This window comes from Pimephales promelas, chromosome 23, assembly GCF_988280905.1.
Source record: "Pimephales promelas chromosome 23, fPimPro1.hap1.1, whole genome shotgun sequence".
NCBI classification, from domain to species: domain Eukaryota; kingdom Metazoa; phylum Chordata; class Actinopteri; order Cypriniformes; family Leuciscidae; genus Pimephales; species Pimephales promelas.
This window is the reverse complement of record NC_142791.1, coordinates 29,215,001-29,231,561: the sequence shown is the minus strand read 5'-3', so window position 1 is coordinate 29,231,561 and position 16,561 is coordinate 29,215,001. Positions and strand designations below refer to the sequence as shown.

Below are 16,561 nucleotides of genomic sequence, written 5' to 3'. Positions count from 1 at the left end.
GGGTCAGTGTCGGTGCCATCAGGAGTTACAGGAAGTGCTCCCGGTCCCGGCTGACCTTATATCCTAATTATCATTCCGCTGATTTGAATGATATAAATCGATAGTGTGTTATTGTAAATGCAGGTTAAAGAGATGTGTTTAGTCAAGATGTAAACGGGCAGAGTGTGTCTGCTTCACGGACAATGCGAGATTAGAGATGCACCAATAACTGATAATTCTCATATTTAAAAGCCGATAACCAACATTTTGGCTGATAAATCTACATCCAAATTTTTTTTATAATTTTTAACAACCTGATTACAAAAACAAAAGCCTCACAATTAAAAGCCACATCCCAACACACAATTATGACGTTCTTATATGTTATGTAGCCGAGATGTCGCGCTGAGCTGTATTTTCCTTTTATAAAGTGATTCCAATCATATTTCATAATCATCATGCTGAACAGTGCGCATCTGAAGAGTCTCAGCGGAAGGAAATAATACATTATATATGAAGCTTTAATATTTTGGCCAAATTTCTTTATCAAGCCGATAACGATAAATATGGCTAATATATGGTCTTTCTTCCTGGTTCTGGAACTGGAGCGGCTGCGTTTTGGACGAGCTGGAGTTTGTTATTAAGAGTGCAGGACAAACACCCAGAGCATTACAGTCATCTAGCCTTGATGTCACGAACTGTCAATATGGCGTAATTTGGAGATATTTTTAAGATGGAAAAATGGAAAAATTTTAAAGATAGACATGTGATTTGCAAATGAGAGATTGGTATCAAAGAGCAGCACACACACACACACACAGGTTCCTAACAACGACGAAGACTTAACCGAGCAGTTTTAGACAGTATTATGGGTTATTACGTTTTGTCCAATAATTAAAATCTCTGTTTTACTAGCCATCCAGTGTTTATATCAGCTGTGCATCAGCTTGGGCCGCTCGCACCGAGAGACGATAACGACAGCACACAGTATCATTCTGTTCATTCTGTGGTTTAGTCTCCGCTGATTTAAATGCTCTTTAATGCAGGACGGATTCTGATTGGCCGTCAATGTTTTTATTGTTCTTCAGCAGGAAGGAAAAAATATATATTTTGAAAGTGATTTCAACATATCGTTCTTGGAGTGAATGAGCCTTTAGTAATCTGTGATATTACTGTAAATTATGTGTAAGGAAGGACAGGAGGCTTTAGTCGTTCCTGCGTTTTTTTTTTTTTGTTGTTGTTTTTTGTTTTTTATCAAAATATGCTTAGGTTTTACATTTGTAATTTTATGGTTGTTCTGTAAAATAAATTATTTGTATATTATTATTATCAATAAATACTCAAGTTTTTTTTTTTTTTTACAGTTCAATTGTAGCCTACTGCAGTATTACTATATTTCCTTAATGATCAGTTTATTTTTTATAGTTTATAAATAATAATTATTATTTATTAAACAAATATCTCTTTTGAAGTTGCATTACGACGTCTATATAATTGCATCTAGATTTGTTTCCCAACTCGTTTCCCCTATTTCAATGAAATAATGCACGTACAGATAATATCACATCATTTGAACTCGAGTCATAAAGTTATTTTACTGTACACAAGTGCATTGGCTCGTGTGCGCGCGGCCTGTTGCGGCTTTGGTCCCTCCCACCTCTGTCGTCATCATCACCCCTGAGCGCGCGCGCTGAACTCGCTCATAAATACTGAAGATTCGCTCACGCGCACAGACGAAACACAACCTAAACGCGCTCACTAACCTACCGACACACATACACACACACATATATAACACGAGCTGCGAATATCAGCGCCATTGATCGATATCAGGAGTGTAATCGATCGATCAGAGGAATAGAACAAACCGGAAAAATCACATCGGAATTACTTCATATATTTCTGCGGGAGTTCAACAGGTTAGTAGCATTAACCGATCAATACTACAATATTATCAATATCATCAATTAACAGGATTTACAGACAGCAGTTTGATTCTGTTCATTCTACTTTTATTTCTATTCATTTAATGTTCTGTTTTGTTTACAATCATGTATGTATTTTGATTCTGCAATTATGATGTGAAATATACATGAATAATCTGATTCAGGGAATGACTATCGTGTACTGTATAGTGTTATATAATGTATATGAAGCTGAATCGCATTCTATTCTGCTCGCTCATCAGTGAGTCACGAATCATGAATCATGAATCACATTCACGTTCGACTCGCAGGAAACTTTCACAGATTCTCTTCTGATCAGACATTAATCCAGTTAAATTAGACACGTTTACATTTACGCTTTACTGTTGTTGATTTTAAGTTAGATAATGATTATGACAATAATAATAATATGTATTTGTCATAAATATTTTCTAGCTTTCTCAGGTCTCAATGTTCAACATGGAGCCTATTTTACCTGGATTTAGAAACACACTAAAGGTAAGATAAGTATTTATACTTAATATTATTTTTTTAAATTATTTCTCAGCCAGGTTTGTGTATTTGATGTTACACACCCAGATGTGCTCGTTTATTATCAGACACACATCTGCTTGTTATGTGAGAGCGCGCTCTCGATTAGATCTGTGCTGTGATTGGTTGAGAGGAGGAGAGCTGCTGTAAAGTCATTGGAGGTCAGGTCGGGCTCGCCCACGCAGTTCAAGCTGGCACGGAACCGGAAGGCCATATATGGTCGTGTGCTCCCATTTGTGGCGCGGCTCTAGTGATGATGTCATGCGTAAGGGCGTGTCCACTGGGGTTTTCCTGACTGTGCCGGTTTGAACTGAATAAAGAGTTTTGTGTGTGTGTGTGTGTGTGTGTGTGTGTGTGTGTGTGTGTGTGTGTGTGTGTGTTGGTGTGTGTGTGTGTGTGTGATATTATTTTAACCTGTTTCACTTTCATCCCCATGGTTGTAATTCATGAATGCTTTGGAACACGACCTCAGATTATTAAAACACTCAGCAGATTATTGCAGAAGTGAAAGCACTTCAAACCTGAAAGTGTATAAAATTTTAGAAGTTTGACTACTGTTAAAGGAGTAGTTCACTTTAAAAAAAAACTTTAGCTGATAATTTACTCTCCCCCATGTCATCCAAGATGTCCATGTCTTTCTTTCTCTAGTCGAAAAGAAATGAAGGTTTTTGATGAAAACATTCCAGGATTTTCTCCATATAATGGACTTCAATGGGGACCAAACGGTTCAAGGTCCAAAAGACAGTTTCAGTGCAAACTGTTCAAAGGGCTTTAAACGACACCAGACGATGAATAAGGGTCTGATCTAGGACCCTGCGACTCAGGACTCAAAAAAATTCATTTTGATGACGAGTTCGAACAGGAGAGTCACGAACGCGCATCACAGAACAGAGCAAGGCGAGCATTTGGGCTTATAAAACTTGAACTTTGTTATTTATTTATTAAACGAGCGATCGTTTCGCTTGATAAGACCCTTATTCATCGTCTGGTGTCGTTTAAAGCCCTTTGAACAGTTTGCACTGAAACTGTCTTTTGGACCTTGAACCGTTTGGTTCCCATTGAAGTCCATTATATGGAGAAAATCCTGGAATGTTTTCATCAAAAACCTTCATTTCTTTTCAACTGAAGAAAGAAAGACATGGACATCTTGGATGACACGGGGGCGAGTAAATTATCAGCAAAAGCTTTTTAAAAGTGAACTACTCCTTTAAGCAAACTAACTGAACTACACGTTATATGTTATTTATTTTTTTACAAAATAATTTGGCCTCTAGAAAAACCACCAGGTTGAAGCGGGTTGTGTTCCAAATTTAAAGTCCCCCGTCGTCAATAACCCGACCCCTTAAAACTCATCTTTGATATCCAAAATTACATATTATAAAATTTTTTGTTACTGCCTTAAAATATCTTGAATGTAACTCGACACCCTCGCCTCATTTAGCATGCGCGGTTCTATGAATATGCAGATGAGCCCCGCCTCCACTCACTCACTCCACTGGTTGACGATCACACGTTGATCTGATTGGTTCCAAGGTGGTTTGTGACGTCAGAAACATCAAAGCGTGTTTTTGAGACTGTCTTTGGTTCACTGCAGTTTTAAGGAGGAAATACTCAGCAATGCTGTCCACTTATCAACGCACACACGGTGTGTGTTAAAGCGGATTAAACACACCACACACACACATAAACAACATGAAACGAGAGACTTTACAGTTGGTTCCTGTGAGATGTTGTTTAGGCACTTTACTGATCTATAATAGTGAATATTGACGTGCACCGATACGTCATTTAGAATAAACTCTGTGACGTGTCGGTGTGTGATTGGTGGTGGCTGTAGCTTTAACAGCGCTTGTGTGTGTGTGTGTGTGTGTGTGTGTGTGCTCCTCAGCGGCAGGCGGCGTTCGAGACGTTTGACGACCCGATGTCTCTGTTCTCCGGCTTCTGTCCGCTGGAGGAGGAGCAGGCGGTGCCGTCCGGCCTGGACTACAGCGCTCAGGGTAATCTCACCTTTAACCTCTGCTTACCCAGTCCCAATCTACATTACAGTACGGGAAATAACATACAGATATCATTCAGATTTAGTGTGTAACTGCAGCTGAACATCATCCGCTGAAGAACACTTACACACGCAGCGTTTGCTTTACAAACACCACAGAAGCTGAACTAATGTACACTTCAAGCATTATTAAACACTATAAACACTCGAGCAATCGCAACAGATAGACACAACTGAACAAAGATACGAGTGAAACAAACAGTGTTTTAAGATTTTCAGGGTCGGGAACTGGAATCAAATGTACAATAACACTGCAGTTTATACATCAAATATACATTACAGGTATAGTTACAGAGTTATTCAGTGAAGAGCGAGTGTGTGTTCTCAGGCTCCTGTTGAGTGATTAGTGTTATTATAGAGACTGTCACTTTAAGAGCTGCGGGTCCAGCACACACACACACACACACACACACAGTCTCGCGCTTCAGTGGTTTAAACTCATATTGAAAGGAATCGATAAGAGGAACGAAGTTTTAATTTTATAACGAGTATCCTAACCCTGACCCCGAGTACTCGACCCCCGACCCCCGACCCTCCCCATTACTGGCCATCATGTTGCTGTAGGTTCACGGCAGATCTGGTCTCGTGTGTGTGTGTTTCAGACGGCGGAGTGTGTGCGGTGCCGCTGCTGACGCCCTGCAGTAAAGCCGTGGTCAGTCAGGCGCTGATGGACAGTTTCAGCGGCTTCTCGAAGGTCCAGCGCATCTGTGGCATCTCCAGCAGTGAGTGTCCTCCTGAACGCTCATCTCACATTCACACTATTTTAAACGACAATAATGTTAATAAAGCAACTATATTTAATTTCTACAGTGTTGTTGCACATTTAGGCTTATTATTCATCTCTGTAGCTGGAAACTACTGTTAGACTTGTAACTTTATTTAAGCTTTATTTACACACCTGAGTCGCCGCTGACCACATGTTAGGTTCGAGGACGACGTGTGTGTAATGACGTGTGTGTCCCGTAGACCCGTGTAAGTGGAGCAAGCAGCACGTGTCTCAGTGGCTGTACTGGGCGTCCGGAGAGTTCAGCCTCACCAACATCAACTTCTGCAAGTTTGACCTGAGCGGGCAGGAGCTGTGCGAGCTGGGCAAGGACGGCTTCCTGGATCTGGCTCCGGACTTCGTGGGCGATATTCTGTGGGAGCATCTGGAGCAGATGATGAGAGGTAGCGCTCGCAGACCTGGACAAATCCTCTCAACTGAGGACTAATATACAATATAGAGGTCTTGCCTGAGCCAACTTTTCATAATTACGTGTTCATTTTTCTGTCGCATTTACAGAATTATTTTATATCAGTGCAGTGAATGCATCTTGATTTAAGAATGTTTAGATATCTGTGTAATATAAAGACAGAAACACTGAGGAGGGAAATCACTGACTAAAACTCTAATCAAATGTGAAGACTAGAGATGCACGATATATCGGTCACCATATCGGTTATCAGCCGATATATGCAACATGTGCAGCGCAAGCCTGTCATATCGGCTTCATAACATTATCATGAGAACGTCATAATTGTGTGTTTGGGACGTGACTTTTAATGATGAGACTTTTGTTTTTGTAATCAGGCTCTCAAAATTATAAAAATTTGGATTTAGATATATCAGCCAATATATCGGTTATCCACTTTCAATATAAAGAATTATTGGTTATCTGCTTTCAAATATAAAGAATTACCAGTTATCTGCTTTAATAATTATCGGTTATCGGCTTTCAAATATAAAGAATTATCGGTTATCGGCTTTCAAATATAAAGAATTATCGGTTATCGGCTTTCAAATATAAAGAATTATCGGTTATCGGCTTTCAAATATAAATAATTATCGGCTATCGGCTTTCAAATATAAAGAATTATCGGTTATCGGCTTTCAAATATAAAGAATTATTGGTTATCTGCTTTCAAATATAAAGAATTATCGGTTATCGACTTTCAAATATAAAGAATTATCGGTTATCGGCTTTCAAATATAAAGAATTATCGGTTATCGACTTTCAAATATAAAGAATTATCGGTTATCTGCTTTCAAATATAAAGAATTATCGGTTATCGGCTTTAATAATTATCGGTTATCGGCTTTCAAATATAAAGAATTATCGTTATCTCCTGTATCGGTCAAAATGTAAAGATATGCATCTGTACTGTGGTGTAATACGAGCTGATGTCTGATTGGATATTTTGGTCCTCAGCCTGTCAGGAGGGCGGCGAGCGGAAGCTCTCTGAGTGTGGATGGACGAGCAGCAGCTCCAGCAGTAAGTATACAACATTTTACTCCTAAAAACAACAGAAATGTATTTTTTCTCTGTCTATTGACAGTATTTTCTGATTTATGAAGTGAAAACTTGTTTTTTTTATCCAATGTTTCCAAACTTTCAGCAAATGGTTGCATGTTGAAACAAAACCCTATTCCAGAAAACATTTGTCTTAATATACTGTAATTAATCAACTGTGGAAAGAATGATGACGTCTAGTTAAAGTCTTCGCCTGTAGTGTCTTGTCTGATAGCGTCAGACGTTCAGAACAAGCCCTGAGGGGAAGGTTTCATCAACAGTGATCTGACTGCAGTGTGTGTGTGTGTGTGTGTGTGTGTGTGTGTGTGTGTGTGTGTGTGTGTAGGTCTCAGTGTGGAGGAGTGTTCTCTGAAGGTTCCCGATAACCGCATGAGTCTCCTCCGGGAGCTGTTCGAGACTGATTCGGCCCTGTCGGCATCGGGTCAGGAGCTGTCCATGTACCCCCGCCCTGAGCTCAGCACCGTCAGCATCCGCTACACGAGCCGCGAGTTCCCCGCCGCTAAAGCTGCGCAGCGTCTCAGCGCAACAGGTCAGAGATCAGCGATCTCACGCATCCGCCAGCGCCAGGGCTGGGGTAACAAGTAGCAAGAGTATTACGTAACCAGATAACGAGTAAATGAACGCATTACTTTGCATGAGAAGTAACATAATTAGACCGTTTTTGAGGGAGTGACGCAACATTGTAATGTGTGACCATCCCAGCCCCAGCGGCCCTGTGTTTGCTGTAAGAGAGTGTGTGTGACGGAGGCTGTGTGTTCTCCACAGTGTCGTCCTGTGATCAGACGTCGCTGGAGAGTGTGGAGAGCGCTGAGGAGTGTGTGCTGCGCTCCTGGGGAAGCCACTCGTCTCTCGCCGACGCCCAGCGCGTGCCGTCCTACGACAGCTTCGAGGAGGAGTTAGGCTCCGCCCCCCTGGGTCTGGGCAAACAGGGGCTGTCCTTCAAAGACTACGTCCAGGAGCGGAACGAGCCGCCGGAGCAGGGCAAGCCTGTGATCGCTGCCGCCGTGCTCGCTGGCTTCACCGGTGCGTCTCACACACACACACACACACAATAAACCAAAATTAAAAGAAGCAAAATGATGAAAATAATCTTAATTCAAACAGAAACACAATCATTTTTCTGACCGCATTGGCAGATCATTTTGCTTCTTTTAATCAACAACTCCAGAAAACAAGCCCTCATACCTCACGGTGTGTTACTCCTCGTGGAAACGCATCTCCATTTAAGAATCTTCAGACATTTGGAGTGGAAACAAGACACACACAGAACGAAGCCTTGTGGTGGTCGAGTGTTTGAGCTGTCTGTGGCTTGTGAGTCTGATGTGTGTGTGTGTGTGTGTGTGACAGGCAGTGGCCCCATCCAGCTGTGGCAGTTCCTCCTGGAGCTCCTGACGGACTCGAGCTGCCAGAACATCATCAGCTGGACCGGCGACGGCTGGGAGTTCAAGCTCACCGACCCCGACGAGGTGACGCACACACACAAACACTAGCCTGTCGAAATCTTATTAGCCACGTTTCGGTCTCGTGACCTTTCAGACATAAACTGCACCATACTTATTTGATTTCATTGTTTTAATCTAATGCATTCATTTCTAATTTATTATTGCGGTATTTAACCCTCAGGTGCTCTTCCGTCCTTTCTGACTGAAAAATTTTCTGTTTTGAAATTTTAAAAATCACAGCTTCATCGCGATGTTACGAAACTTGGTGACTTTTATGGCATTATGTATGTGAACACAAAAAAAATTGAGGTCATGATCTGAGCATGCTAAGTGGTCTTAAAAAAAAATAGTCACACTTGTGGTCTTCGGTCAAAAATGACCCCCATAGGAAATGAATGGGAAATTGTAAAAAATGAAGAAAAAAAATTGCGAATTTTTGTTTTTTTGTCAAATTTTTTAATAAGAAATAGTTTTTGAGATTGTTTTAACTATATATTCAAATCCACCAAACAACAACAAAAATGTGTTCATAAACAGCTGGGGAATTCACATGCCTCTCCATAGAGAGCTGTACATGCCATCTAGTGGTTAAACCAGGATTCTACGCTTTTTCTCTATACTGGAACCAGATGGTGCTAATTTTCTTCAAAAAATATTTTTTTTCTGAAGGCCTAGACTCTATATTAAACTAAAATACTGCGTTAATATTTTTTTGAAAAAAATAATATATATATAGAAAAATATATATATTTTTCCATGGCAAAAATAAACCATAAATATTGCATAAATATTAATAAATTCAATTAAATTGTCTCAAAATACTAAATTAGAAAGAATAAATATTATAGAACAAAAATAAATTGCATTGGTTTTACTGGGATGGAGAAAGTTTCATTTTTATATGATAACAAGATAACAAGTGTGACTCCGAAACGAAGAGCACCTGAGGGTTAAAAAACAAAATCTTAATAATAATATTTTTATGAAGATGTTTGGCCCAGTGTGAGACGTTGTGTGTGTGTGTGTGTTCCTCAGGTGGCCCGGCGCTGGGGGAAGAGGAAGAACAAGCCGAAGATGAACTACGAGAAGCTGAGTCGAGGCCTGCGCTACTACTACGACAAGAACATCATCCACAAGACTTCTGGGAAGCGCTACGTCTACCGCTTCGTCTGCGACCTGCAGAGCCTGCTGGGATACACGGTGGAGGAGCTGCACAGCATGCTGGGAGTGCGAGCGGACACCGAGGACTGAGGCGTGTCGTGCGGACCCGGAGAGGTCTGGTTTCTCGGCCTGTGTGACGGAGACTCGAGGAGTTCTTCTGCTTTATCCAGACGTTCGCTGAGGTCAGGCTAACGGAGAGAGCATCACTGAACCTTTACTGTGAACTTTGACCTCAGACATGGATCTGTCCTGTGTTTGGCGAGCGATCGACTGATCTCGCTCAGGGTGAAGAGATGGATGAATGTTTACGTGTTTACCAAAGCTACGAGTCGTCTCAGAGAAACTGCTGTAATCTGAACGTCTCGTCCGGCTCTCTCGACTACACGTCTGCTGTACGAGTGTGTCCTATATCTGACATATTCCACTGGGGTTCAACTGCTCACACACACACACACACTCAAACAACAGACACTCTTTGGAAAACATAAAACACAATTCTCTCTGTAACACACAGTCTTAACAAACACTCTTTACTGAACACACACCGATCATGGCTTTAGAACAGGCCTGTAAAGGTCAAAGGTCGAGATCTGGGTGCTTCGGACTGTAATACTGTATTCACAGCCACAAACGCTTACAGTCAAAATAGATTGTTTGGGTTCAATGTTGCTTTCGTGTTTACCGTGAACGCTTCAACATCTCGGCCGATGACTTTCACTCGTGTCCAGAAACGCTTATCTGAGCTTCAGGTTTTCAGTAACTGTGTGTATATGATATATCCAGAAATATTATATTATGGCAGAGGTGTTTACAACGCTTTTGAGGTGTGTGTGATATTCTGACTGCGGTGCTTCATTTAGCAGGAGATGTGCGGCGTTTTCAATTCTTGGATTTGTGTGTAAAGTGTTGAAAAAAAATAATGTAAGCAGCTGCAGTTTTGCTAACGTTCCCATTATGTTATGAAAACGTTATTTCTGAATATTCTGTCAACTATTTTTTTAAATGTTTTAAAATGTTTTGTTGTTGTTGCTATGTGAGCATTATGGAGTTATGCTAACTCTAACGGGTCGTTGCGTGATCATGACTGGAAGAACTGTTGTTCATCTCTCGGAGAGAACGTTTCCCGGACTATTATTATTCTCATAATTTATACAGATCTGTAAATGTGTTTATACGTGTGTATTTGATTGTTTTCTGGGTTCAGACGGGTTAATATGTTTATTTGACAGATGATGTACGAGCGAGAGATTAGTGATCAGCTCAAGTGTTTCTATGGATCTTCTGAATCACTCAGTCTTTATTATCAAACCTTTATTAGTCAAACATGTGATGTTCGTCCTCTGAACCGAGTGACTTACACTGGTGGAAACATGTTCAGTATGACTGTGTGTGTGTGTGTGTGTGTGTGTGTGTGTGTGTTGGAATGTTTGAGAGGCATTTGACTCATGAGAATCTGTCCAGACGTGCATCTTTATGCAGTTTAATAACTCTGCGAAAGTCAACAAATAAATTCTGTTTAACTGATGTGACGTGTGGAGCGTTTCTCTCTGAACTACATTTCTGACTCCAAGGCCAAGTACATACTGTATGTTATCTTTAATATGTTTCCTCTGGTACATCTGCTAAACAAACACAAATTATTTTAGTCTTTGTCCACGTTCATCTGTGTTTAGTGTGTACGTGTTCCTGTTTGAACATAAATCTCCTCTATATCAGAGTCAGTGTTACTGAACTCCTGAAACGCCTCCATTATATCTTGAGTTTCTTCCGGGAACGTCACAATATTCCTCATTATAATAATTAATATGCAGATTAAAGGGGCGGAGCCTGGTTGAGTTAGTTAGTAGTGTGTTAAACTGGAAAGGTTATGGAAAGGGGCGGGACATTTCCCAAACACACTTGAAGTACTCGACCAATCACAACACACTGCTCCAGTTGACCAATCAGAGCACCGTGTGCTTTACTGAAGGAGGGGCTTCATAGAGACAGGAAGTAAACTGAGCGTTACTGCACTGTAAACAATATTGATGGTTTAACTTAAAAAAGTAGGTAACCTGGTCGCCTTAAATTTTTAAGTTGATTGAACTGGAAAAAGTGAGTTAATACAATTAAGGACAATTATTTTATCATCAGAAACTCAAAATTATATGTTATCTGAACTAAATAAATTATTTAAGTTGATTTGACAAAAGAAAAAATGTTGTGATAACAAATCTTGAAAATATTTTTTACAGTGTGACAGACTGGGAAGAGAGGAGCCTGGAATGACAAAAGGTATTGCCGTCTTTGTAACACTCAATAATTCAGAAATTGTTTCTGTGAGTTTAGACATTAATTTAGAATTGAGAGATATAAACACAAAATTGCAAGAAATACAGTAATTTAATTTTTTTTCTCTTACGTTAGCTCAAACAAGCTTCCATTGTGTTTTGCTGTCGAGGGGTTGAATCTTGATTTTTTTCCTGTTTTAGCTTATTTTAAATCTGGTTTTCAGTAGTTTAAACTAGTCATCTTGAGGCCCCTAGTGGACGCCTGAGGTACAGTGACACACAGACGGTTTCGGCAGGTCTTCCCTCAAGGGTGTCGAGGAGAGGTGTGGCATCCAATGGCTCGTTTCCACTGAGCGCTACGGTACGGTACAGTTCGGTTCGGTACGCAATTATTTGCGTTTCCACTGTCAAAAGTTGTGAATGGTACCAAAAAGCCGAACCGTACCGTACCACTTTTTGGGGTACCCCTCCGTTGGGGTTCCTAGCACAGAGATACGGTACTAAAAGGTGGAGCTAGACTCACTGCAGAACCCTGATTGGCTGACACAAAGTTGAAATATAATTCTACTGTTATTGTGTCACGAAAAGTAGTTTTAAGAGTTTTCAGGCGAGAATGTAGTTTTTTAAAGCTCAAATCTGTGGTTTATTTATAGATTTATGATAATTTTACTGAGAGCGATCACTGGACGCTCGCGCTCGTGTCCCCCGCCTGGAGCAGCCTTTCCTCGGCTAGTCGTTCTGATGTTTGCCGCTGACTCGGACGTCTCTGTAGTGGTTAAACATGAGATGTAGTTCGTCTTGTATAGACCTAACAGGCGATCTTTGGTCTCGTGAATCTATAATTCGTTCTCTGGCGAATAGTTTTGGCAGAAGGCTGAGTGAACTATTGGAGCGCTGAATTTGTATATTTGACTGAATTGTTTGCTTTATGTTATTAAAGGGTTAGTTCACCCAAAAATGAAAATTAAGTCATTAATTACTCACCCCCATGCTGTACCAACCCCGTAAGACCTTCGTTCGTCTTCGGAACACAAATGAAGATATTTTTGATTAAATTTGAGAGCTGTATAACTACCACATTGGCTCCTAAAGGACTGCCTCTTGACGGCCCAGAAAGTCAATGAAGAAAATGTTTAAATATCCCAAGTGACTACCGTGGCTCAACTATATGTTTATCAAGCGACGCCAATACTTTTTGTGCGAAAAAACAAACAAAAATAACGAGTTTATTCGACTATTTCTTTTCTTCCTTGTTGGCCTGAAACGAGACTTCCTTAGATTTCCACGACGCATGCGCGAGAACTGTGATCTGAAGTAGTGTAAGCAGATCGCAAATCTCGCGCATGCGTCGTGGAAATCTAAGGAAGTCTCGTTTCTGGCCAACAAGAAAGAAAAGGAATAATAGAATAAAGTCGTTATTTTGTTTGTTTTTTCGCACAAAAAGTATTGGCGTCGCTTGATAAACATATAGTTGAGCCACGGTAGTCACTTGGGATATTTAAACATTTTCTTCATTGACTTTCTGGGCCGTCAAGAGGCAGTCCCTTAGGAGCCAATGTGGTAGTTATACAGCTCTCAAATTTAATCAAAAATATCTTCATTTGTGTTCCGAAGACGAACGAAGGTCTTACGGGGTTGGTACAGCATGGGGGTGAGTAATTAATTACTTAATTTTCATTTTTGGGTGAACTAACCCTTTAATTACGTCAGAATGGAGTGCCTCAGGGCTCAGTGCTGGGACCGCTTCTCTTCTCCATTTTGTAAGGCCCGGCTCAATCGATCCAATGGCGGCATTCGATCAGCAGATCAAGGTCTCTGTGTATTACTGTCTTTTCTCATTGCAAATGCAATACATTTTTCATATGTATTCTGGTTATTTCATCTGACTCCATAAAATGAAAAGGTTTTTAATTAAATAAAACATGCTCCATGTACTGTGCTAGAATAACTGGGACTGGTCACAGCACTATTGATTTGATTGCTTGTATTGCTCTCCTCATTTGTAAGTCTCTGGATAAAAGCATCTAAATGACTACATTCAAGCGCGTTAGTTCAGGCAGGACACATCAGCCCAGCTCGCACCAGCTGATAGCCAGCTGTACCTGACGTGTCCAGTGTCGACATCTATCACAGCGGCACATATAAACTCCCGTTCCTTCAGCATTTCCCCCAGTGCATCATCGCTATCGCATTTAAACTCTACCTCAACCCAACTGAGCCTTTAATCATTCACACTATTTTGTTTTTCCTGTACGGTTCAATTCATTGCAAGCTTTTTTCTATCACGTATTTGTATTTTCACAACTCATGTAATTAAGAATTGTAATTATGTCTGCATATACTGGTTCTGTTCTGTACCCCGAATCATGCCAACACTAGCTATACACTGTTATTGTTATAAAGCTATAGGCTATACTTGGCGAAGTGGTCCTGACTGAAGTCATGTTGAGCGCGTTTAACCCGCAGCTCTCGGACATTAAACACACACACACACAGCTGAGTCAACACTCAACTGATGCTCTCAATGCACAGCTGCTCTCTTCATACAACCTTCACACACACAAACACACACACACACACACACTTCCCTGATGCTGAGTGTGTTAGAGAGAGAGAGAGAGAGAGTTTGAGCATGTGTGTGTGTACGTGTATGTGTGCGAGAGAGAGAGAGTGTGTGTGTGTGTGAGATCATGGTTTAGGGGTAGGGTTAGTGTGTGTGTTTATCAGGACAGAAATGTGTATAACGACACTGGTATAATTACAACGTGATGAGGACATTTCCTCAGTCCTCAAAACCGCCCAAAATCGATTACAATATCCATAACAAGGCAGAGGTCTACATCAAAGCGTACAAAGATAAGCATGTCATGTCATGCTACCTTTAAAGACTGTGAGCTGAAGAGTAATATTCAGATTTTTTTAAGAGGTTTTTGATGGAGAGGAGGGTGGATGCTTGATGGATGTCTTGAGGAAGATGCCACAATGCTAAAAGACCTGAGTCCCATGGTGACTAGACTATTGAAAATATGATGTTTGACTCTACATTCCTAAACCGTGATCATATGTCGGTGACGTCAGTGCCGTTGATTGGACGAACGCAGCTTGTAAGGCCATCAAGTCTTTCCTGAAGAGTAATACAACAAGTAACACAACTCTTCTTCACTCTAATTGACGCGTTTTCCATCAACATTTTAATTTTCCATCAAACACTGACGTGACCGTTTTAATGCGTTATATTGAAAAACAGTAAATATTATGATTTTTAAATATATACATATATTTATACCCCTGCTCTCTTCAGAGTTACTTTTCTAGCTGACTGTCGAGTAAATCGGGTAAATGTGACGTTATGTGACTCAAAGGGATAGTTCACTTTGAAATTAATTTTTGATATGTTTTATCTTACCTCAAGGGCATCCCAGATGTAGGGGTCTTTGTTTCCACAGTATTTTCAATTTATATATTTTTAGGTCAAACCGTAAGTCATATAATGCAGGTCTGGGGGGTCCACCTCAAAGAGCAGCACAGAGAAGTCCAGAGTAAACATGATTTAATGACTCGTAAATGTAAGTACACAGTGATGGCGTAAGACACGAAACGAGCGGTTTGTGTGAGAAAACCAACAGTATTTATATCATTTTTACCTCTTGTCAACAGCCGTCGAAGTGATCTGAATCAGATGTCCAACTGAACCGTCTCCAGACTGTACGCCGGAAGTGATCTCTCGTGCGTCTACGTCACGCATTGTTTACACTGAGATTTCGGAAGTTTTTCACTAAACATTTTTAGATATATGGGAAATCGCAAGATTTCGATATATCCCCCCATAGACCTCCATTATATGACTTACAGAACGGTCTGACCAAAAAATGTCAAAATTGAAAATACTGTGGAAGCAAAGACACCTACATCTTGGATGCCCTTGAGGTAAGATAAAACATATCAAAAATTAATTTCAATTTGATGGACAACAAGAGCGCCAAATACGACATCGCCTGATGTTGGAAATCGAGAATTCACTATTTTAAGCCCAGCTTTTAGTCGTAACTGAGCTTTTACATTATAAGTGTAAAATGTTTCTTCCGTCCGGGTTAAAGCGCGGTTTAGAAGGATAACCCGGGGTTAAAGCCCTTGTGAGGCTTGAGTGAGTGAGTTACTGCGGTTACTATTAATGAATAAACTATAAGTCAGACAGCTGTCTACTGTACTAACTGTTCATCAGTGACTCATCATGAGTGATTATGAGAAATCAACGTGTTCCTTCAAGATCACTGAGGTTGTGTTTATGAGCGTTTGGAAAAGCCCAGAGCAAACCCATACTACCGATCACATGCAACTTTTGTGCATTTTTAATAAAAAACACTGTTCAGTGTGTTTTAAAGTACATGGGCTCATAAATCACATTCACGGTGCACAACCAGTCTAATTATTAAACAAATTCCTGTCCTCATAAATCACATAAACAAACACACACACACACACACACACACTTTTCCCTGTAACGTAATAAAGATCTGACGTCACGCTGCCATGGAAACGGACCCGCATTAACACACTGAAGCGGGTCCCGGTGATACTATAATCTATATTTGTTTATTCTTTATTACACTGAGCAAGAAATCAGAAATCAGACAGATGTTCATAACATGTTCATAAACAGCGACTGTGCAAAACTCTGGCCAAGATAACTGTGTTTAAAAGTTAAAAACGCCTTATTATTATATAATCAAAGTAATGACAAGAAAAATAAATATATCAATAACACACACACACATATATATATATATATATGTGTGTGTGTGTGTGTATATATGTGTGTGTGTGTGTGTATATATGTGTGTGTGTGTGTGTGTGTGTGTACAAGTACTATTATATAGTATTTTAA

General features: G+C 40.3%; 1 protein-coding gene across 1 annotated transcript; it reads left to right on the top strand.

Moving 5' to 3' along the window:
• The first annotated feature begins 1,719 nt into the window (after positions 1–1,719).
• ets2 (ETS proto-oncogene 2, transcription factor) lies at positions 1,720–9,630 on the top strand. Its single transcript, XM_039670293.2, has 10 exons — positions 1,720–1,898; positions 2,361–2,423; positions 4,345–4,453; positions 5,115–5,234; positions 5,479–5,679; positions 6,702–6,764; positions 7,129–7,332; positions 7,569–7,826; positions 8,151–8,269; positions 9,281–9,630. Exons 2-10 carry the CDS (start codon positions 2,376–2,378, stop codon positions 9,494–9,496), a joined length of 1,338 nt encoding a protein of 445 aa, XP_039526227.2. The 5' UTR covers positions 1,720–1,898; positions 2,361–2,375; the 3' UTR covers positions 9,497–9,630.
• Positions 9,631–16,561: the final 6,931 nt, after the last annotated feature.

Excerpts from the sequence above, each read along its gene's own strand:
- ets2 (XM_039670293.2), top strand. The coding sequence starts at position 2,376 with ATGTTCAACATGGAGCCTATTTTACCTGGATTTAGAAACACACTAAAG. Across the intron at positions 2,424-4,344 it reads GATTTAGAAACACACTAAAG|CGGCAGGCGGCGTTCGAGAC; the intron begins GTAAGATAAGTA and ends TGTGCTCCTCAG. Across the intron at positions 7,333-7,568 it reads GCAGCGTCTCAGCGCAACAG|TGTCGTCCTGTGATCAGACG; the intron begins GTCAGAGATCAG and ends TGTTCTCCACAG.